Source organism: Aplysia californica, unplaced genomic scaffold, assembly GCF_000002075.1.
Source record: "Aplysia californica isolate F4 #8 unplaced genomic scaffold, AplCal3.0 scaffold00396, whole genome shotgun sequence".
NCBI lineage: Eukaryota > Metazoa > Mollusca > Gastropoda > Aplysiida > Aplysiidae > Aplysia > Aplysia californica.
This window is the reverse complement of record NW_004797666.1, coordinates 98,465-122,993: the sequence shown is the minus strand read 5'-3', so window position 1 is coordinate 122,993 and position 24,529 is coordinate 98,465. Positions and strand designations below refer to the sequence as shown.

Below are 24,529 nucleotides of genomic sequence, written 5' to 3'. Positions count from 1 at the left end.
CTTATAGAACGCAGGATGGCAGGCTTGCGAGTGGTAACCCTGAATGCAAGAGGGATACGTGGTAAGTTGCCCCACCTTAAAACACTCATACACACTAAGAAAAGAACAGAAAAAAATGCGACTAGACGGACAAACCCCTCCCCCAGACGACAATAACCATGACATGTTTACTTCATACTTTAATATCAATTTCTCTCCTTTTTATTCTCATAGAACTCAAGGTTTTTTTTCTACAAAAGAAGGCTTGGAGTTTACAATCTAACGATTTATGACTACAGACAGGGAGATGCATTCTGTTTTATGTGGCCTGAAAATGAAGGCCGTCGAGGATCGAATGAAGTTGCCACCTGTCTTTACAACTATCTTATCAACCAGACATCAGCGTGTGGTGTCAAAGATGTCCACATGTTCTCAGACAATTGTGCTGGGCAAAACCGCAACCGCTTCGTTGCTTTTGCCCTGCACTTTGCATATCAAAACCTTCATCTTGATTCAGTCACGCATACTTTTCTAGAAAAAGGTCACACTGAGACAGAATGAAAGTAGAATGAGACAGTAGAAAGAAAGACAAGGCACATTGAACTGTACACACCAGAGCAATGGTTCACTGCCGTAAGGACAGCATGAGTATCCAAACAGCCATACATTGTCAGGGAAATGTCAGGCCGGGACTTCATTGATTTCAAATCGATGTCCAGAAGAGTAATACGGGGTGCCCACTACGGCTGAGATCGCCCGACTCGATCACCTCAAAAACAAACGTGTACGTTTTCAGTTTCAGGCGATCGAGTCGGGCAATCGGCCCGATCCAGCCGTAGTGGGCACCCTGTATTAGAAACCTCATAATGGATGTGGACGGTGAGAAGATAGTATGGTCCAAAGTGAGACAGGTTATTGTCAGAGCAGACGATCCTGAGGTTCTGCTCATCAAGACATCTTATTATGTTGGTCCTCCTCAGCGACTGAATCTCAACAGAAGGAAAAAGAGTGAGTGGTGACTTTGTCGACGCTGCCAACGTACAAATGATGAAGGGCCTACCAGAGCCCGGCATTCCAGAGGACAAGAAAAAGGATCTAATTGCTCTGTGTGACTCCGGCCAGATCCCAGTCAGATATAGAGCATTTTATCTCTCTCTGCCTGTTTGTAAGGATACCAAAGAGGACGATGAAGATTAATTTCAAATTCGAGTTATAGACATGTTGATACCATATTGTGTTTGAGAACTGTCTCAAGTTTTTAGAAAAAATCTTTCTAAAATTTCAGTCACTACTTTCTTCAGTTGTGAAGGTAATTAAATGTTCTTGTTTCGAAGAGTGTTGTTCTCTGGTTGATATATATATATATATATATATATCTCACTCTCTCCCTCTCTCTCTCTAACTCGCTCTGTGTGTGTTTGTGTCGCAGTCGAGCACACATTCTTTTCCCCTCCCCCTCTCTTTATAGTTTAAATTCCTGTAATTATAAGTAGGTTAAGAAGGGCGTGCTGCTACACAGGGAAATGGAGTGCAAGACTACTTGAATATCCCTCAAAGTATATATGATAGGATAGGCATTCATCCTCCAAGACTCAAGCAGGTGTCAAAGCCACTAAACAATATAGATTGGTCTTCCCCATTATGATTTTGTGGCTTAAAAGGTTTTGTATGGGAACGGGAGGTCTAGAAAATTATCGACAAAGGACTTTGTTAGCACTTATCCAATTCGTCTCTTGTGTCAAAATAACACAAACACCCTGTGACGCTTTGTTGCATGAGGCTCCACTGCGACAAACACCATCTTCCAGAAATTTCTCCGTAGTTTGAATAAAAATTAGGAGGGAATTGGTGTTACAGCATGACACAGTGTATAAGTAGCAACATATTTTAATCTGACGTTTCTTGGGCTATATTGGTAGAAATTAGAACGTTTTTTCGCCTTCCTGTAAAATTACAAAATGACGCTTGTCGCAGTATTGTCCCAAGCCGGCGAAATATTATGTGTCAATTTTCAGCTGATAGCTCTATTTGTGGATTGCGAGAAGCAACACATTTTGTCAGCACACCACACAAATAATTACAGCTCTAATACACACTACTTCAGAGCTATAATCAATGCACAACTGCTATGACAAATTCTTAAACCTAGATGGTTTCAATTTCTTAGTTAACTATATTGCTCTTTCCATTGAGATTATTTAAAAGAGGTGGACTCCAGTAGTGCTAAATGTATGATAATGCGTTACATTTTAACCCTATCCGTACATCGTGTTTTATTATTGTATCCATACGACGTGGGGAACTCTGTGTCACCACTTTCCGAAGAGGAAACTTACTCTTAAATCTGATCCGTAGGCCTACGCTTTGCATAGCAGTCTGTCAAAATGGTTATTTGAGAAATACTGAAAGTTTCAAAGAGATCTTCGTACTAAAAGTATTCTAAAATGTAAAGAATACAACCCCGGGAGTACAAAATGACACCAAGGTGTAAAAATAGGGTTAAGTATGAAATGGTACATGTATCTACTACAACAGCCAACAAGCAGTTTTTGATATATACATTATATAGATATAGTTGTCTCTCTATCAAGAGAGTGGAATGGCATTGATCACATAATACAGATGCAGGCAAGTGTCTTCTTCAATATCAATGAATGCAATAGATCATGAGATGGGAACCTTACAAAGGACGAAAGCTTTTGGGAGAAATGAAAAAGAAAAGAGAGGATGGCAAAATGATTGCCTCATAATGATAAAACAATTAATACAAACAATACTAATATAAATATAATTTGTATAGCAAAATTCCAGGTCTACAGTAATTTCTATGCCCCGTACAATCTATATTCTTCTCCCCAGCATACCTTATAACAATCGGGAACAACCTCAACTTCTTGGGAAATATGCAGAGCAAGCTGCCATTTTACAGCCACTAAAAAACTAAAACGAACTGACTCGATGTTTCACCGTCTATGGCCAGCTACCCTTCACACCTGGGTGAAGTGAGGATAATGAAATCGTGTAAAGTGCCTTTCCCCAAGGACACAACAACATGCTGAGCTGACCATCGAATCCCAACTCCCAAAATCATGATTAAGAGTCGTGTAGCCTATCCACTATACTACTGACGCAGAATTAACTGCAAACAAGGTCTGACGAATAGTTAAAATCCAAGTTTCCCTCTCAGAAATGATGTTATTTACCCAAGATATAATCAGTTCTTGAGAGAAATCTCTGTGAAAGAAGCCCCGCATTACATACCCCCAAACAAAAAAGATATGGGGCCCACACTAGCATTAAACTACGAGCTAAATAAATGAACACATAGATCAATGGAAAATTTGAGCAAACCTTTCCTCACCGACACCTTAAGTTAAGCCACCTCGAAGTAAACCCAAAATGACTTCCACAGTCGTCATCAATGTGGGTGTGTCACAAACATATCTCTGGGTGTAACTCTTTTTGCAGCCTTTCCAAGGCCCAGAGCTGTATGTCATTAACATTAGTAACATGCAGTGGAGTATGCTTAAACTGAATATTATGGTCAATTCGAAAGTAGTGGCAAGAATGAAGAATCTCTAATTTTTCTTCGCTATTTGAGCAATCTCTCCAACTTACTTTTACTTTACTATTTCATCCTCTGTTTCCGTTATGCGTGGAGGGGAGAGGCAGTTTTCTATGGTAGGTTAGCTATGCGATCTCTCTAAACCATATAAAAATGGCTAAACTTTTTAAAATTCAGCAGTCCTGCAGATTTTGGTTTAAGCAGACTCCACTGTATATGTCTGTAGCCAAGTCGGCACTGATACAGCGCTTATTTCTTTGACATATTCTATAAACTGAAGATTTACAGACTGTAGGATCTATTCTAATGATGAGGGCACTTAAAAATACAGAACTTTAGTTCTGTTGTGCATCCTTCCTCAGACCAGAGACTACACAACACATGGTAAAGGACGGCATTACAACCAGCAACACATCCGCTCTGTACCTGTTTAGACGACACTGCTTGGATGGATCGTACATGATAAGCATGAGGGATATGGACAAAGATGAACTTAACAATATAGACTAGATGCACATTATCTCTTATAGCACAGAGCAAACCTGAAGGGGCGTGAGTGGGGGTGGAGGGGGGCATAGGCAAAAAGGATTACAGGTCAACAAAACAAAATTCTGTGGATAAAAAATATTCTGTTTGTTGTAAAAGGGAACTATTCATTTCTTTTCTTTGTGTATTTCAATGAAAATAGTAAACAGAATCACAAATACCTGGTCCAAGCACAACCGAAAAGAAGCAGAATCCACTGAATGTGGTCAGAAACCGTTTTGAGTGCTGCTGTAGGGTGGTAAACTGACAGTGGTTCCTCTAACTGTCTCCAGACTGCTGCTGATGCTGGGTTTTCTTGTTGAGGAAGTGTTCACTGATGCTCCACAGGGTGACAGCCAGGGCCTTGTTTTCTGCCGACTTGGTGGGCAGGCAGCGACAGCAGTTGTTGAAGTACAGACCACCAACGTTGGTGAGCTCATCGGCTATAGAGCAGTAGACTGTTGTGGCTGCCCCTTGTTGCTGGCAGAGGGGTGGATGAGGAGGGGGAACAAATAGGCAAAGGCAGCTTGTGATTTTAGAAAAGCTTATTCCATTCTTTTTATGAGGTCTCGAAAAAGTATTATCAGCTCTGGGGAAACATTACATACTTTTAGGGAAGAATTAAGAAGTTTTAGGAAAGTACAATGTGTTACAAGCTTGCAGGCAAGTATTATGAACTCTTGGGAAAGTGTTACAAATGTCTGGTATAATGAACTCTTGGAAAAGATGTCATTTTGGCAATGAGCAAGAAAATGTCCACCAAAGTTTGGTGCCAACGCTTGAGTGTCCTTGGATTCCGCAAATTAAAATTTTCTGATCAATATATGGTTTTTCAATAAAAGCCATACAGAAATAAGAAATATATTTTCTAAAGGACGTAATTTAAATAAAAATTACTCAACTGGCGGAAAATTGTTTGTTTCTTCAGTTTCATTATTTTGACGAGAGCCAAATTCACCACCATGACGCGATACAAATACTTTTTCTCATCACAGGTGTCCCGTAAGCAAAGACTCACCATGGACTTGGTGAAAGGCCTGACCAGCGTGAAGATGATCTGGTAGAACCAGGAGTAGCGCGAGAGCTGTGAGCTCATCATGTTGCCCGGGTGGAGGGCGTTGGCCGTGATGCCGTGCGGAGACAGGCGGCTGTTGAGCTCGTTGGAGAACAGGATGTTGCACAGCTTGGAGTTGTTGTAGGCGCTCATGTGCCAGTACTGGCCCGACTTGGGGGACAACTTGTCCAGGCTGATGTTGCTCTCTTTCAGATCACTGAACCTGGACCATGATATCAATGAGAGAAAGTTTATTCCATCTATCAGGGTGGAGAAATTCAGTTTTAGTAAGAGTATTTTTATTGCTTTAGTAGAGGCTTTACGGCGCTCGCAACTGCATAAGGTCATATTATGAGCGCCAAAGGGTAAATGTCAACAGAGAAGTCCTTACAGGGAACCTCTCTACCTTCAAAAGTACAAAGTCTACTTCAACTATCAAGGCACCTCGGAAACAGCTGGTCACAAGAGAGTGATAAACATACAAAATAAGTAAAGGTAAATGACGACAGTAAGGATTACGAAAGAAAAAACCAGCAGTTTCCTGTTGCAGTTCAGGCACAGTTATTAGCATGACATTGATGAATCAGCCCATTTACAATTACAATTGTACTGTGCATAAGAACTCGAGATGTTAAGGTCCCCCCCTTTGGGAATGGCCTAAAGACACTTCAGTCAGTAGCACCGCCCAAGTGGGTGTTTAGTAAGTGTTTAACGGAAAGTAAAACACAATTTAGTCACATAAGAGTTGAAGATTACATGTGTTACAAAAGAATAACCAACAAAAGGAAGAGAGATTAGGACAACAGAGATATTTAATTCTGATATTGACAAAAGTTGGCATCAATTTTAATCAATAATGATTAATTAGATATTTATACAAAGAAAGATACACAGACTAATACCAAGAATAATTCTGCACATTGTTGTAAAAAACTTGGTCATCACCATTGTCAACACCATCATCTCCACACTCCCTGAGAGCTGACCTGTGCGACTCACTGGCCACCACGATGACCCTGGCTGGGGCTGACCTCATCAGCGTGTTGATCAGCAGCTTGGTCAGGTAGAACTGAGCCAGGTGGTTCACCTGGAATGTCGTCTCTAGCCCATCCTCCGTAGTGGAGTGAGGCAGGCCAAACACGCCAGCGTTCAGAATCAGCAAATGTAGCGGCCTGTGAAAGGACAAGGTGGTGGTGGGGGAGGGGTTGGAGAAATAGAGACAATGAGAAAATGAGGGTCTGATGTTATGATGTTAATGTACTTTTAGAGAGGTAATTGGGAGGGGGGGAGGGGACAAAATTCTGGGTGCATTGGCATACTATGTTATCAGTGGGGAAGAGAGGGGAGGTGAGAGAAAGTCAAAGGCAGTGGATATGTTGTTGGGATGGGAAAGGGGGGGGGGGGGGGGAGAGGGAGACAATTAGACTTACTGCGTCATTAGCTGTATCATTCTGGCCTGTGGTGTTTTCCACCCTGGACCAGACTCTAAAGAGGGGTTGTGGAAGTTGGGGTTGCATGATTGATCAATTTTTTTCCCATGATTGATCAATTTTTACAAAGCTCTCAATATATATATATTTGACTCAGGTCTATCGGAGATGACTGTTGAATCAAACAGCCTGGATGTGAGCGAAGGGGGAGAAAGTCAAAGCAAAGACCTTACTTACCATCCCTTCTGCTGGTATTGCTCTGCCATGTCCTTGACACTCCTCAGACAGCAGAAGTCCACGTGCAGCACTTCCACCTGAGCCTTGGGCTGCTCAGCCAGGATGAGAGCCCGCCCGGCGTGAGCTGCCTCCATATTGCGACACGCCATCACTACCGTCGCTCCGTGTATGGCCAAGGAACGGGCGGTCTCAAGACCTGAAACAGATGTAGAGGCTGGGAGATGAGAAAACCTTCTTCACTCAATTTGACTAATTTGTTATAATTACATGTGCTATGAACTTACGGGTGATAATATGTCACTAGACCTGCATGTGAGCCTCAATCAGATTGTCTGAAAATTTTGCGCACCCCCCCCCCCCAAAAAAAAAGCCTTTGTGGGTGTCATAAGGAAGGACATCCGAGTAACGAGCGACCACCCCAACAAACACAATAAAGAAGAGACCTAACCCTAACCCTACCCCCAAAAAGAACCTGCAACGCGCCTCATGTAAAATGGCCAAAACAAGTCCTAAATGAAAAAAAAAAATTTAATTAAAAAACCACACTCCAAAACAAACAAGGAGCATGTAGATCTAAATCTAGATCTAGATTTATATGGCTTACATCTACATTGCTATACGGTTTGATACAATAACACAATAGAATTGGAATATGAATCCTCCATATAGATCTAGATTAGTAAGGAAGAGGCCAGCCGTACTTAATGACGGCTAGACTGGCAGTCTAGCCATACTTAAGTACGGCTAGACTCGCAGTCTAGCCGTACTTATTCTTAATATGAATATGATGGCTAGACTGACCATTTACAAAAAGTAGGCCTACTGAATTGTAAATAGACATTTTTAGTGTGCAGTACCTAAAGCATTTGTATTTTGAACGAAACCAGGTGCCTCAATGACAGTGTATATATCTTAAACCTCCTGTTTTCTAATGTTAATAGGGCCTAAGATAAGTACGGGAAGACAACCAGGCTTAGGCTAGCCGTACTTAAGGCAGGACGGCTAGACTGTCAGGCTAGCCGTACTTAATATTGATGGCTGAATTGTAAATGAAATTTTTAGTTTGCAATGCCAAAAGTATTTGTATTTCAGACAAAACCAAAGGTGCCTTACTGACTTGCATGTATTTGAACCTGAATAATTACTAGAACTAGAATCTAGATCTCTAGATCTAGAGTCACGACCCCCTTCGTGGGACACCTCCCTCAATGGGACACTGACTGAATCGAGTCGGTTTGATCGTGTCTCGTTAAAATTTCGCGGCTTTCAGCAGCCTGGTTTTTGTTTAGATCCAATCTAGACATATTTTTCTTGGATCTGCAAGAGTGGCAGCCTTCTCGTGACTTTACTTTTCTTGTGAGACCTTTTTTTTCTTCTCAGTCGAGTAGGCGAGTAATGGCCGCCGCCATTTTTACCACTTTCATTTCTTTTGTGTGAAAGTTCATAAAGGTACTGTGAATGACATCATAAGTTTAAAATAGCAACAACTGGCCCAAAGGGTCTTCCTGAAACCTAAAAATAGTGTCAGCCAGGGTTTTTTCCTCCAATCAACCACTGTCCCGAGATTTTGGCTGTCCCATGTGAGGGGTACTGTCTTTCACTATGGAACCCTAGATGGGCCAGCTCCCCAGTTCAGGGTGTGAAGCCCTAGATGGGCCAGTTTTCAATATTCTAGTGCTATCCCCTATCCCTAACATGGGACAGGTGGCCCATTAAAGGTATTGGTTTTAATGTGGGACAGGTCCAGTACTGCTGGACCCATGTATGGGACGGCTTCCTATATATATGGGACGGCTTTCATATGGGACAGCTGCAACATGGTTTTAGTTTTGAACTTATATTGTAACAGCTACTCTGTTCAAGTTACATGGGACAATTTTTAATGTTAATTCTTGAAAGTAACCACTCAGTCTACAGAGAGAGACAGTGGTACTGATACACTTATGTTTGAGTTTTTAAGTGGGACAAATTGGCATTGATCACTGAACTTTCATGCTGGAGTGGGGTTTTTTCTTCAGCACTATGGCACCATCAAAGCGCCTTGCCAACTCTGAAGATGTCATCCAGGCTACAGTGGATGCTGTTCAGCCCCCCCCCCCCCCCCCCCAAAAAAAAAGAGCTTTAGGGAAGCCTTCAAGCAGTATTAAAATTGTATGCTTTATTTAGAGACAAAAGAATGCCATTTCAATCAGAACACCCCAAGTCCCAAGCACTTAACGGGAGCCAGAGAGCGTCAGTCACAAAAGAAACATTTTTTAAACTGGTTTGAAAAAGCAAAACAAGACATTAGCAAAGTTGATCCAGGTTTGCTCAAGTGTCCAGAGAGGATTTACAAGTATCAAAAGTGTCCTGCACCATGTGTTGTGAAATTGTTACGGCATGCATGTTTGTTGGGAGCATGATGATATATATAGACTATAATAGACCTATATATATGTCATTGTTGTTCAGTGTATCAGTACCACTGTTTTAAAGTGAAAATGAAATTTACATGCACAAATGAAAGCAGAACATCAAGCAATGAAATTACATGTTGAGTTTGAGTACATTAGTGTCCCAACAAGCTGAAAACTAGGGGTGTCCCATATTGGGTGCCTTAGTGTCCCATGTGAGGAGCCTGTCCCATTTGGGGGGTAATTAGGATTTTCTGACTCTGTCCCAAAAAAGGTTGGATTACTAACATAAAATACCAAGTGCCAAGCATGGGACACCCCTCAAATGGTCCAAGGGCATGTTACTCTTCATAACAGCACTAAAAGAAAAACATTGATAACTGGATTTGAGTCTGAGAGTGATTTTCCCTACGTGGGTAGCTTAGTGGCCCATGAGTGGGGTCGTGACTCTAGATCTAATGAGACCTACTGTGTACTTAACAGGCTTCAGTCGATTGGGCCAACAAACCTAGATCTATAAATCTAGATCTAGATCTAAGTACGGCTAGACTGACAGTCATAAGTACGGCTAGCCACTTCGATCTAGTAATCTAAATAAATCTTGATCTAGAATCTAAATCTAGATCTAGATCTAGATCTAGACTCTAGATCTTGTAGAACAAGTGAATAGGAATAGGCCTTGAACTAGAAATCCGCATCCGATTCCGAACAGAGGGACTCAGCTGAGTCTATATTCTAGAATCTAGATCTACAATCTAGATCTATAGTACTAGATTCTAGATCTAGATCTAGATCTAGATATCTAGATCTAGATCTAGAATCTAAATAAATAATTATAAATAATTCACGCACCTGTTGAAATGTTATTTTTACCAATATTAATATTACAGCACAACCTATGATAGGGTTTGACACAAGAGAATTGGAATATGAATCCTCCATTGAGGTCTATAATGATCTATATATAAATCTAGATCTAAATCTAGATATCTAGATTCTATTAGAACAAGAGAGTCGGACTTGAATGAATCCACACGATCTGAACAATTGAATTAGCCAACAAACGAAATTCAAAATGGCCGCTCGAGCACGAAACTGAAAGTAGATAATTTAAGTTGTCGTCCTTTTTCGTATTCGCATTTCTACTTAGGTTCCGACAATTATGTTGGAAACGCCGACGTCGGCAGTCGGCGGTCGGCACGAAAACGAAAGTGCCGACGAAGCCGAAGGGAGAAAAGGGGGTCGCTGGCAGTCGGCCAAGCCTCGCACTACGCACATTGACTGATACAGGCGGGCCTAGCGATAGCATCGGCCGGTTCGCGGGTCGGGTCGCGATTGTCGGATTTCAGACGATTGTCGGCAAACATGCAGGTCTATAATTATGTGCATTTTTTCAACCCCCCCCCCCTAAAAAAATATTTAAAAATCTTTTTTTCCCCTTTCAAATAAAGTGAGACCCCCCCCCCCCCTCTCCTGTTCAAAATTTGCTTTCCTGCTTAACACAGAAATGATTAGAGATTGAAATCATCTTTGAGGAAATGGGGTGATATCCTTATGGGCATGAATAGAATGCTTTTGAGTGGGGAAGAAAATGGTTCGTGGCAAAGGGCAGAAATTAAGCAAAAAGGATGAAAGAAGGACAGAGACCACATGACCAAAGTAATATTCACACACTTATATCAAGTTAAGAGAAGAGCTGAATCTTTTGAGAGTGCAGTGCTGAAAAAATTTCCACGTTCCACACTTAAGGGGGAGGGTGGGGTGATAAGAGAAAAAGTTCCACCTGCCTATTCCACAAAGAGCTATACATATCTATAAATTTATGATTTTTTGTTTTGTTTAAGTAGGGGTTGTACGACGCTCGCAACTGCATAAGGTCATATGAGCGCCAAGGGGTGGATGTCAACAGAGAGGTTCTTACAGGGAATCAAACGTACTCTGCTCACCTCTCTTGCTTCAACAGCACAAAGTCTGCATTGATTATCAAGGCACCCCAGAAATAACGGGTCACAAAAGTGTGACAAACATACAAAAGAAGTAGAGGAAAATGACGATAGTAAGGATTAGGAAAAAAAAAGCAGCAGTTGCTGGTTGAAGTTCAGACAAAGTTATGACCATGACATTGATGAATCAGCCCATTTACAATTACAATTCTACTGTGCATATGAACATAGTTACTTTCCCCCCTGTGGCAATGGCCTAAAGACACTTCAGTCAACAGCACAGCCCCGAGGGGTATTTCTGAGTACAGACCTATGCCACAACTGGCCCCAGTAATGAGCGCAAACTTCCCGGTCAGGTCCCGGCCTTGTAACACTTGTAGTGCCGTGGAACTGCCATCAAATTTCTGCCTGAAGTCAAGCGGAGTATCTTTCACTTCTTCTGCAAATGCCAAGCGTGGGTCTGTGTATGTTGTCTTCTGGTTGACATGGCTGGAATGGAAACGAAACCATAAAGATATCAAAGAAAATTCAGAGAGTGGAGTATATGAAGATATGACATCTGTCTTACTTTTATCTTTTACTAATCAACTTAGTAAAAAGCTGTATGTAAAGATCTTCATTAACCACAGCACTTATTCCTCACCCTGGTGTTGTTTCGTGGACAAATTGTTCCTTCTATCAGTTTAAAAAGACACAATATTCTGAACAAAAATATGATGGTTACAGAATTCTTTTCCACGCAGCTCTGATAATTAAGCTTTTATGAGGGCTCCCCCACTCCTGGCACTAATAACAAGATAAGAACATCAGAAGATTGACAACCATGATTCAGTAAAAAATCCTAATGTGAACATATTTTGCTCTCTCCAAGCAATACCCTGGTTCTACCTCTGTAATTAAAAGAATGCAGCAAAAGAAATTTCAGAATTCAGACTTAGGCCAACAGCCTTCACTTTATGTTCAGCTTGGTTATATATAACAAACAAACAAAAACTTCAGATGGACTCACTCCACAAAGTACACAGTTCCATCTTCCATTACGTTTCTTTCCCATCCATAAGGTAGCTCTGAAATGAAGTAATAAAAAGAGAATCAGATACACTAGTTTGATCGGAGACACTTCAACATTATTTAACTGTATGGCATGCACTTGGCTGCACGCCTTTTCCGTTTAATCATTCTTTTCCATTTTTAGTACAAGTATTGTAAATCATTTCTACAGTATGGATGTCCAGAAAGCTAAGATTGTTTTACAAAGTTATAGGGTCTATCAAGCCTACGACAATTTGTAAAATGTATTGAACCTACTTTTGAGGAGGAGCATGTGGGCTATATATATATATATATGTATAATAAACAGTCCAACCTACCCTGAATACTCCATCTGTTCTAGACACCCATCTAAACAAATGACCTCTTCCCACTGAAAGGCCAACTTAGACAATTTCCACTGTGTGTAATTAAATATTATTAATCTACTAATATAATTATGTCCAGGAATACCAGATTTTTAAAAACACCTTACCTCCTTTCACAACCTTTTTCTTTCCAGTCACAGGATGTTTCCACTGGGTATTTCTTGTTTCATGACTAGAATCAAAACAAAAAGAAACTGCCTGGTTGTGATTTGCTTTCCTGGAAGAATGTTTGAGTGCAGAAAAGAAAAGACTTACGAGAGAAAAAAATCTTCAAACCATATGATTTAATGTAATTTCTGTGAGCTGCTTTGTGCAACAGAACTGTGTAGACTTCACAGTGTTTGCATTTATTCCATCACAAGTGAGAGAAAAATGAAGACAAGGACAGTTGGACCTGTTCTTACGACCACCTGTCAAAGACAATCACCTGTTCAAATGACCACTCCCCACACTTTGTTTTTTCTACATCGTCAGCAAGCTGATCAATTGTAAGCAAATATTTTCAGGAAAAATTTTTTTTCCCCCCCGATTGATCATAATAACAATGTCCAAGAGGACCACCTGTTCAAGATGACCAAAATCATCCCGCATGTACTCTTATTTTACTCCATTGTCACGCTGGAACATCAAATATCACAACCAGGATCAAGCACCAATTCAAATTATTACAGACCCTAGAAATTTTTTAAAAATTAAGATATCTAAAACTGCCTTCTACAGGCATTTTCAGCTTGGAAAAGTAAAATATCAGACCACAAAAATGTTTATGTAATCTTTTGAACACAGACAGTAAATCAACTGGATATCACTTACACTTTATCAGATATTGAGACCCATGGCAGAATTGTTTCACTTGGTGACAGGGTTCTACAGCTATCAATACCATTTTAGACAAAACCTCTGAGGCTGAGGCTCATCAACACCTGAGATCATGCCAGGCTGGGTCATAATTTTCTGAATGTAATACGAGAGAAGGTCTCCAGTGCTGCTGTCTCTTTCTTCTAGCCACTTAACCACTTGAATCAGGAGGAAAAGTTGGTCACAACCATTTTGCCACGCTGTCATTGTTATGTAACATTTTTAATTTTCCGATCAAGCCTGGCTATCACACATACACTTCCAGCTGCCGCCATAGCCGCCTGTTTGTGTGAAACGTACTCTCAGACCGAAAAAAGCCGAACGAATAATCACAAACATTACTGGCAAAAATGAACTTACTGACTTTTTCAGATTTGGATCTCAAATATTCGAGAACTTAATGTATCTGGCCCCGTGGAAAATAACATTTTTAAAATAGAACAATTGCAAAGTAAACTGCCTAAAAATTGAAAACAAATTGCAGCCTTCCTATCCCAGACAAATTAAAACGGGCTTAAAATTTTGAGCTAAAAAAAAAGAAGACAATTTGAGTAGCAAAAGAAGAACAGCCTTTTCACAAATCATGATGCACAATACAAATTTTATCAACTTAACAAAAAGTTATTGACCAAATATAATATAATACTGCATGACACCAAAAAAAAATGAACCCTCGGTTTCCGTAATAATTTTTTAACGAAAGCATAAAATTTCACCAAATTTAGTACATATCTGGTACTTGGTTCAAGTAAAGATCTAGAAGTGTATGAAGTGTCATGAGGTTTAGATCTAGTAAAAAAAAAATTTGACGGGAGATTTTCGAAACAACCTCTAAAAATGCAAAAATAAGTTTATGCTTCAATCAATTCAGATCCAGTTCCATTTTTCTCTTGAAACCTTCGATACACCTGTGATCTGTGTTTAGATCGATTTTTAGATATTTTCTGTTTTAAAACAATTTTTTCCATTTATAAACAATAATAATGTAGATCTTTTCAATAGCGCCCACTCCCGTGTGAACACAGCTTAAGGCGCTTTACATAAATGCATCATATGTACGAACAATATTCATGCACGTACGCGCTGACATGCACACACAGACACACACACACACACACACTCTCACGCACATCTAACACGCAAACACACATGCACATATCACACCTACTTGCTTATCTCAAGTGCATGCTTACACACATTAGATGTAGATCTATGTCTCAGTTTGTGGTACCTGCTGTTTTTTTGTTTTTCTTTTTTTTTCGTTGTCGTATTTCCCATCCGCAGTGTCGTCACACAATAGATCTACGTAAAAATATTATCTTTAAGTTAGACCTAGAGAATGTATACAAGCTGCCTATGTTCTCTAAGTCTAATGAGGAAGTGGGTGGTTGGCGGGTGCTCTGGTGTGGCTTGCGTCTTCTTTCCTATCAAACATCTATCATCCTTATCTCCCCTTCTTCTTTTTTATGTTCGTTACTCTCTTGTAACACCTCTAATCTTCTGACGCTCATATGACCTTATGCAGTTGCGAGCGCCGTAAAACCTCTACTATTAAACTAAGTCTAATGTTCAGTGCTTCCAAGCATGGCATCGAATCCCGGTCCCGGAAGTTGTTTTTTTTTTCTTCTCCTGAGCCTAAAATATAAAAAAAATAAAATAAGACTCACAAACCAAGGAAAGCCACAATTGAACTTTAACCCAACCTGAATTGGTAAAAGGCAAAGTATAGGCTATAATATAAGACCTACTTTGTACAGAGCTCCTCTTGGGGACAAAACCAGAATGTGCATGCTTCATCACTACATTAAAAAAAAAAAAAGTGCCTATTTGCAATGCCGCGTTGCTACTAGCGCCAGTGCTAAATTAAACGCTGTGGGTTACGTTAGCCAATATGAAGCTTACTGTACCTTCCGTTGTCAGAAGTTCTGATGGTCGAAGGGACAGCGCGTCTGCGTTGAAAGCCAAATCATTATTTTATGAGCGTGGGTTTGAATCCAGGTCCTTAAAGGATTTTTTTTTTCTTTTTTTTTTTAAACAAATTTTTCCCATAAATATAACTTGTTGCTTTGTAGTTGTTCTTTTATGGAGGACTTAGTGATGAAGCGTGCACATTCTGGTTTTGTCCCCAAGAGGAGCTCTGTACAAAATAGGTCTTATAGTATAGCCTATACTTTTCCTTTTACCAATTTAGGCCTGGTTAAAGTTCAATAGTGGCTTTCCTTGGTCCTTGAGTGTATTTCTTTTTTTTAAATTTTAGGCTCAGGAGAAGAAAAGAAAACAACCTTCCGGGACCGGGATTGGATGCCATGCTTGGTGAACATTAGACTTAGAGAATGTAGACAGCTTGTATACACGTTCTCTAGGCCTAACTTAAAGATTATAACATTTTTAGGTAGATCTATTGTATGACAACACTGCGGACAGGAAATACTGCTTATACCGAGTTGCACCGTCTTTCATTGCTTTCGACTTACAAGCTCAAACTCAAATGATTATGATTATGAGAGATGAACAAGACTACGTCTAGTCTACTTTTGTGCAAACAAAGTCAGAAACAATTGTTAGATTTAATCTAGATCTACCCCATATTGATCAGAATAAGACAATGTCATAAAAAAAGGAGTCAAATCCTAGGAGGCTTATCAAGAAACTAAGAAAGCTTCCACAATTCAGGCAGAACTACAGTAGTATTATGTAGAAATGATGGCTACCAAATAAACAGACATAGATCTAGTACTGGCGTTACAAATAGCATGGGAACTATTCAGAACGCGGCGTTGCAAATAGCGCCTGCCAAAAAAAACAAAGAAAAAAAAACAACTTCCAGGACTGGGATTCAAACCCATGCTAATAAAATAAAGATTTGGCTTTAAACGCAGACGCGCTGTCCCTTCGGTCATCAGAACTTCCAACAACGGAAGATACATAAACAGATTCCGTCCATTCGGCCGCTGACAGTGACTCTGATTTTTCCGTTGCTTCCATTCGACCACTGGGAGCGGCTCAACGAAATACGAGCGAAATCCAAAACAAATGTGCACTTTTTAACATAGTTCTGTTTTTTAAGTTGTTGAAAGTAAGTATAGAGTTTGTAAACGAGCATGACCTCAATCTCTGAGCGCCAATATCGATCGAAACTGCGAAATTTTTGCAAAAATCGTTGTTTTGTTGTTGCTATATGTAGGCTAGATCTAAGGGGAAACAACACAGAGCCTGGTAAATACTGGTATAAAAAAAAGCGCTTCAAAGAAAGATATTCAACTAAACTTGCGCAATTGTTTTTCCTCATTTGTTTTTGTCTGAGGTAAAATACAATACAAACAGATTATAGGTCATTGTTATTGATATAGAGAGTCCTCTATTGATTCCCATCAGTTTGGAATATCACAATACATATTAGAGTAACTTAGAGCTTCACAGTAATGCATTAAATTGATGCACCAGAGGTCTAAAACTGAACAGGGAAAAATAATTCTGTCTAGATCCGAAAAAAATCATGGATGGAATCAGTAAAGCTTCATATAGATTTAGATCTAAAATTCTAGAATCTAGATCTATCTAGATCTGTAACACCCAAGACGGAATAAGACAAGACGGGACAACAGCCTCATTTTCGTTCCAACTGGCTCCCCTTGGTAACCAGCTAGCTGCGCGTTTAAAGCATAAACAAACGACAGGAAGAAAGAGCACACCGTTCAACTCGCTGAAATAGCTGCCTACTTCGAATTTCATAATGGCAGTTTTGCCTTGGGGTTTTTTTTTCACATAAATTGTTTGGTATTTATTTTGACTGGTTTTTGTTCACATTTTGAATATAGTGAGTTGAGAAAATTAAGGTTTTTATGAACGGAAAGCGGTAGTGGGTTGAACATGTTCAGGGATATGATGATGTAGATCTAGGAGTTTACGAAACGTAGAAGTAGATTAGATCTTACAGTTTAAAAACGACAGAACAGCCAGTGGTGCTCTGCAATGAACTGTTGTCTTACAGAATATACAATAGGCCTAGATTGGATATTTTTTAAACTAAAGATACGGCCACTGCTAGAGTCCAGCAGCCTAACTGTTGGCTAGATCTAGATCTAGATCTAGATTGACTACACAGCGAGCTGTTCCCCAATGTCAGAATCAATTATCGTGAACTGAATGACACTCCTGTACAATAGCGGTCCCATGTGCACTAGATCTAGATCTAAATCACTCAAGGCCTAAGTGCCCCTGTAGTAGTTTTTACGTGTTTCTTATTTAGATTTAGGCCTAGATTCATATCTCTAGAATCTAGATCTAGATCTAGATCTAGATTTAGATATAAACTGAATTAAAATTATAGATCTAATCAAGAACTAGATCTAGATCTAGACAGATCTAGCTATCTAGATCTAGGAATAGATTATCTTGGCTATCTAGAGCTAGATAGAATCTAAAATTTAGATCTAGATATAGATCCAGATTCACTCCCACATGACAATAATGGCCGTCAGGTAAACCTTAAACGGGACCACAATTGTACAGGTGCACCGAAAAAGAAGTTCATTAAAACAAGCACAGAAGCTTTAAAAGTAGATCTAGATCTATCTACTGTTGATATGATAGTGTATGAAACAAGTTGCATGATATAGATCTAGAGTGTCTCCGCAAATTCACAGACATACCGCTTGTCAAGAGTCACCCTTCGTTCATTCGCCAACCACTTAGGGGCCTAGATCTAGACTTTCCGAACTGCACACTCTTGGCTGGGTGCACAACAAAATAGTTTGTATTTAATTTGCTATTCCAGATGTTGATCTCTATAGTGCGGTCAAAAATTCGTGGCGCAACTTATCCTCAAATATTTCTTTAACGGGTGGACCAATGTCAACCATACTTTGCACAGCAGTTTGCATCACAAATTTTTGACCGCACTATAATCTTATGGAAGTGCGTGTTTTTTCATCACCTGTGAGATTTTGGAAGTGCATGTTTTTTCATCATTTGTGAGATTTTGGAAGTGCGTGTTATTTCTTCATCTGTGAGATTTTGGAAGTGCGTGTTTTTTCATCATCTGTGAGATTTTGGAAGTGCGTGTTTTTTCTTCATCTGTGAGATTTTGGAAGTGCATGTTTTTTCATCATCTGTGAGATTTTGGAAGTGCGTGTTTTTTCATCACCTGTGAGATTTTGAGAAAAGTTAGTATTTAATTTTCTATTCCAGATGTTGATCTCTAGATCTTATATTTTTAACTGCTTTATTGCGTCCCATGGCTGCTGCTAGACAGCCATCCATTAATGTACTTTTTGTATGTATAGTATAAGGTTTTACGGCGCTCGCAACTGCTAAGGTCATATGAGCGCGCGAAACACAAGTTGTTCACCTCTGCGAAAGTTCACCTCACGACTGGCTAACTAATTTACTTTAAAATGCTAAAAAGTTAAAATATTCAAATTCGGTGTAAATACATTTGTGATCTAAAACAACTTTTAAGTAACAATAAAAATTTTTCATAATATCAAATTCACTCTACAACTCGCCATAAAGGCCAATGGCCTTTATAAAATTTAAAATTCTGCTGGGAACAACGACGGAAAAAATATCCTGCAATTTCTTGCATTTATAATATTTCCTTCGGATCTCTCCAAAGTCTAGACATTCTGTTAAAATGTGTCTAATGGTAAAATCTGTGTCGCATCCGACACAGAACGGCTTCTCATCTCCCTGTAGGAGGTATTTGTGGGTCAGGGCCGTGTGTCCGATGCGCAATCGAGTAAAAATGACTTCGTCTCTTCTGGAGAGATCCGAAGGATTTCGCTGTTCTAGTTTGGGTTTAATTTCATATAATTTATTATTTTTCTGGTTTTCCCAGTGGCTCTCCCACAGACTGGAATGTACTTTTTGAAATTGGACAGTCATAATGTTTTAAGATCCAACCCCCCCAATTGTGTCACTTGCGGGCGTTTAATGACCCTTGTCAAATCTGGTCGAGGTGAGGACAAAGTTTTTCGTTGCCCAAGTCATAAAAGTGTTGTGATTTCATTGAGGAGAGACTCTTACTGGGCAAACTCCAATCTTTCTTTGAAAGTCCTTGTGCAGTTGTTATATTTTTGGGCCTACAAGACACCACTCTGTGTTACAAGCGATTTTGTTGGAGTCAGTCCTGTCACTGTAGTACAGTGGTTCCAATATTTTAAGGACATATGCAGCAACTGGTTGGTTAACAACCCATACCAGACAGGAGGCCCTGGACAAGTTGTAGAAATCGACAAAAGTGTCGTGGCAAAAAGGAAGTATAACAGAGGCCACCGAGTTCCAGAACGGTGGGTATTTGGAGGTATCTGCAGGGCAACTAGACAGTCATTCATTCTACTTGTTCCTGACAGAACTGCTGCAACCCTTCTTCCAAAAATCCGGGATAACATTGCTCCTGGTTCGATCATACACACAGTGAAGCGTGGGCAGCCTACAATGGAATTGTGGCCTTGCCAGTAAATCCTCCGCATCAGCATCAGGTGGTCGTGCATGCACGTAACTTCGTCGATCCAGTTACGGGTGCATGCACGAATCACATTGAAAACTTGTGGAATCAGTGCAAGCGTCGGTTCAAGCAGATGAACGGTACGGCATCCACAACTATAGATTCCCACCTAGAGGAATTCATGTGGAGGGAACTGCATGGGCAAACCAACAGACAGGCATTGGACAATGGCCACCCCTATTCTCACCTGGGGTGAGAATAGTGCAGGCGAGTCTTTTGGCTATTCTCACCCAGGGCGCGTTCAACGTTATAGCCTAGATCTAGGCCAACAAATTTTGCGTTCACCCTAAACCACAGAATTCTACACTGTGATAACAGAAAAATTGTAGAATTCTGTGCCGTGAACAAACGTTCCATTATAACTGTAGCCTACTAAAAGCGTACAATTTTGTCTGTGGGCAGTGGAGAGAGAGAGAGAGAAAGAGAGGGAGAGAGAGAGGAGTAGCGCGAGAACTTCCGGGCAAAACAAATGGCGACCCGCGTAGTTCGGCTTGATTCGAAAAGTTAAATAGCCGTAGCATCTTTGTAGACAACCAAATTAATTTACTTTTGTGTTTTAACATCATTTTAAAATTTTGTTTTGGTCAATTTGATCGTCCACACCGATAGACAGTATTCAGAAAGAGACAGAGAGAGAGAGAAGAGGGGAGGAGTAGATCTTGCGAGAACTTCCGGGCGGGTGAGAATAGCCACTTCCTTGGACAATATTCTCTTACACCTGTCACAATGGTATCCCATTCCTTGAAGGTAAGACTAAGATCTGCTAAATCTACTTTAAAAAAAATTATTTTTGGGCTGTTTATTTTAATTTTGTAGTCCTTAATTTTAAACGAAAATGTTAATATTCACGTATACCTGGCAATCCATCAGTTTCAAAATGGCTGCCGATGGAACGGGAAGGTAGTTATTCGCACAGGGTGTGTGAATACTATGAAATTTTATTCGCACAGGGTGTGCGAATACTATGAAATTTTATTCGCACAGGGTGTGCGAATACTATGAAGTTATATTCGCACAGGGTGTTTCAAAAGAAGGATGGGGAAATCAGCCAACCATTTCCTCATTTTTTCCCCTCATCGCGCAAGGACAAAGATCATAGGGACTGGATTGAACTTTGGTGGACCCACCGTGTTTATATGTATTAATGCGCACTAGGCAAACAACGGACTTATACTTATACAGTCATGGGTCCTAATCGACCGCTACGCGAACTAGTTCCCGGCGACGCGAGGCGGAGTGAGTGAGGGCTGCGAGAATACCACGAGAGAGAGAGATAGAGAGAGAGAAGGGGGGATGAGACAAAGTTGTAAACGGACCTGTCATCCGAATCATTGAAGAGATCAAAATCCGGAATATCTAGGCATCGGATGAGGACGTTTACCGCAGGAACAGGTGCAGGGTTCTCACTATTATATTAGTATTACTTGATCCCATCCGCTGTTTCTTTTTAGGGGGAGGCAGTAGAGGGAGACCAGAAGTGGAGGATTGACCAGCAGGTTCCTGATTTTCTTGATTACATGTCGTAGGCTTATTTTTGCTCCTTTTCTTTTGAGGGGGAGGCAGCGGAGGGAGACCAGAAGTGGAGGATGGACCAGCGGGTTCCTGGTTTTCTGAATTAGTCGCAGTACGCTAATTTTTGGTGGACTGCACATTCAGCACTGAAGTTATTAGGATACTTATAGATCTAGTATTCGACAGTCGGGGGGGGGGGGGGGGTTGGGGGGGGAGGGGGGCAGCCACATGCAGATCAATTATAATAAACAAAGAAAAGTGGACCAAGAACATTTTATAGTTTGCTCTGCCCAAGAACTTTACTTTAGTGGACCCACATTGCCAGCCTAGGCTAGGCCTAAGAGGTACCATGAGACTAATGAGAGACGATAGAGGCGCGGGTGAAGTTTACCAGACCAGTGAAAAGAGGGGGAGACATGGTGGAGGTATCTAGATTTGTTTCTAACGTGTACTGTAGGCTCTCTTCTCAATTAAGTTCAGAATTTTCTTCTCTTCGCTTACTTGGGCCAATACTTGACCGTAGCCTAGATTCTAGAAAAAATGGAGAATCGGGAAGGATTTTTACCTGTCCTGTACCGTGGTCTCCAAAATCCGTATTAGATCTAGATCTAATGTACATGATGAATAACAAGCAAGCATAGAATGACCATTCCTTTCTTTAAAAAAAATTATTTCACTCACACCAGAATCTACTCTTAAATATCTAGATCTAGATCTACATTAGATAAAGAAAAATACATGTGTATAGTCTCGTATTTAGTAACCCATCATCATACCCATGTAGATCATTGTGGGAACAATAGATCTAGATATCTAATGGGCCTGTCTGTTCTCAGTGTCACTGGGAATAGTTTCTTGGCCTCATCCCAGTGACACTGGGAACAATTCTGGCCTATTCCCAGTGCTTTCCAAAATTAAAACCCTTTGCCTAAAACTTAAAGTGGGATACCTGGGTGTGACAAATGAGGTCCAAAATCAACTTTATGTAGTAACTCTGTAGTAATACATCATATTATTTATGGTCGAATGATTGCAGTTTTACTTTTAAGGACTGTTCACAAATGACCCCACCCCTCTTGTCATCTTTCCCAGGACACCCCCCCCCCCCAAGCTGTCGTCAACCAAAATGTACACATATGTACATTTAGATAGAACCTGTACAGGGTGCATTTTATATTTGCACCTTTGACTGATCTTTTTAAAAAAAAATTGTTTATTAATCTAAAAAATACAATAATGGTGGCGCTGCCCCTGCTTGCACTGGAACCCGATCGACTGGTACATGTACACAGCACTCAAGGGGTCTGTTTGGCCAATTTTGGTGGATCGCGTCGCCACAAATTTTGTGTTAGTACTTTCACTCTTTCAGAGCCTCTGTGAACTCTGAAAAGCTATTGAACTTGGCTCCCACTTCCATGCTGAATAGATCTAGAAAAAATAGAACTAGATCTAGATTTAGATCTAGATCTAGATCTAGGTGTTGAGTAATTTCAGATTTGCGATGCAATAGCCTTGGGGCCAACAGAACGCTACTGAAGGTTCCCTCAGGGCTCTGTTTTGAAAAATGAAAATGCCACGCAGGTTTAGTAAGCTTATTGTATAGGCCAAGACCGCTTAGTTTCGCGGACTCTCGCATCATTTGCCAATCTCGCGCAGCGTTCGCAGCGCGCAACGATCTCGCGCAGCGCGCAGGTCGGGTCGACCCTGTGCGAATATAATTATTTCTTATTCGCACACCCGGTGCGGCGCGCAGGTCTGGTCGACCCTGGGTGAATATAATTATTTGGTTACCAATAATTTTTTATTCGCACATCCAGTGCGAATAATATTAATTCTTATGCGCACACCCGGTGCGAATAATATTAATTCTTATGCGCACACCCTGTGTGAATAACCACTTCCAATTCTTAAAGAGCGCCGATCTGGATCTCGATGTAGATTTAGGTCAGGCTCAAATAAGGGGGGTGGGAACTACCGAAAAAGCACCGAAATCTAGCCGTACTTAATGACGGCTAGACTGGCAGTCTAGTACAGCAAGCCACTTCGATTTTTTAGAATCTCTTGAGCCTTGAGTATGCGACTGACGTAACTTTGACAAAATACAAAAATGAAACCGAGTCAACAATTTCAAACTGAAGAAAGTGATTGGAGCTTACTTTGCATAATACACTTTTCCATCTGTCGTCACTCTTTCTTCCCATCCTGGTGGAAGCTCGTCTTCACTATCGGAATCGAACATCTGGGAGGCCATCTTGTAAATTGTAAACAAAATACAAACCTAGAGATCTAGAGCTTGCTTCCGTTGAAAAAAACTATGTAATCGTTCATTCTTATTTTTATCCAAACTATTGTAGTACATGCAGCTAAGTCTCTTTTTTTTCCATCAAAGTGACTACATGTATGTTACAAGTGAATCGTCACAGTTTGAGAGATTACAAAACAAAAAACAAATTTAAAAATGTGTAGTTTAACTATACACGCATGTGGTTTAACTATGCACACCCACCTCATGTAGCGATCCAACTTGCACTGACTGGTCGCAACTCTCTGCTCTGCGCCTCGAACGCTAGGCCTACTCACGCAGTCTTCAAAAGTCCGTGGCTCACGCTTCGGCCGGTCCTTGTTTTCTTCAAATGTCAAATAGGTAGCCTACCGTACTCGACTACTTTCCCGAGAATCACACAGCTAACCACAAAATGGTTTAAGGAGAAAAAAGGGGCAGGAGAAGAAAACTAACAGCCGTTCTTTCGGCATCTCGCTTGCAAAAGAAAAGCCTGAAACTATAATAATAAGGGAGAAAGAGAAGAAGACACCTTCTTTACGCGATACAAGTACCGTAATCGTAATTAGATCTATTCAAGAGACTTTTTTGACAGAAAGTTACTCTTATATTTTTAAGTAACGCCTGTGTTTCATCTGGAGTGGAAGATTTCAACAACTAAGAAACCTGCACCTTCGTCCCCAAACAATCAAAGAAACAAAAATATAAAAAATTCCACATAAAATTTAACACTAGTATCTATCTATGTATCTATCTATCTATCTATCTATGTATCTATCTATCTATCTATCTATCTATCTATCTATCTATCTATCTATCTATCTAT

At 40.4% G+C, this 24,529-nt stretch overlaps 2 protein-coding genes across 2 annotated transcripts in view; one reads left to right on the top strand and one right to left on the bottom strand.

Moving 5' to 3' along the window:
* The window catches only part of LOC106012520 (zonadhesin), a 1,814-nt gene extending 1,658 nt beyond the window's left edge, over nt 1-156 (top strand). The window contains exon 2 of the mRNA XM_013085674.2: nt 23-156. Within this exon, the coding sequence (XP_012941128.1) occupies nt 23-156 (134 nt within the window). The remainder of the gene's footprint in view (nt 1-22) is intronic.
* Nucleotides 1-24,453, bottom strand: LOC101861751 (WW domain-containing oxidoreductase). The gene is made up of 8 exons (XM_005103907.3): nt 23,579-24,453; nt 12,652-12,716; nt 12,136-12,193; nt 11,437-11,615; nt 6,791-6,986; nt 6,110-6,295; nt 5,088-5,346; nt 1-4,549 (listed from the first exon to the last, which is right to left on the bottom strand). The coding sequence occupies exons 1-8, from the start codon at nt 23,671-23,673 to the stop codon at nt 4,349-4,351; spliced, it is 1,239 nt and encodes a 412-aa protein (XP_005103964.1). The 5' UTR covers nt 23,674-24,453; the 3' UTR covers nt 1-4,348.
* Nucleotides 24,454-24,529: the final 76 nt, after the last annotated feature.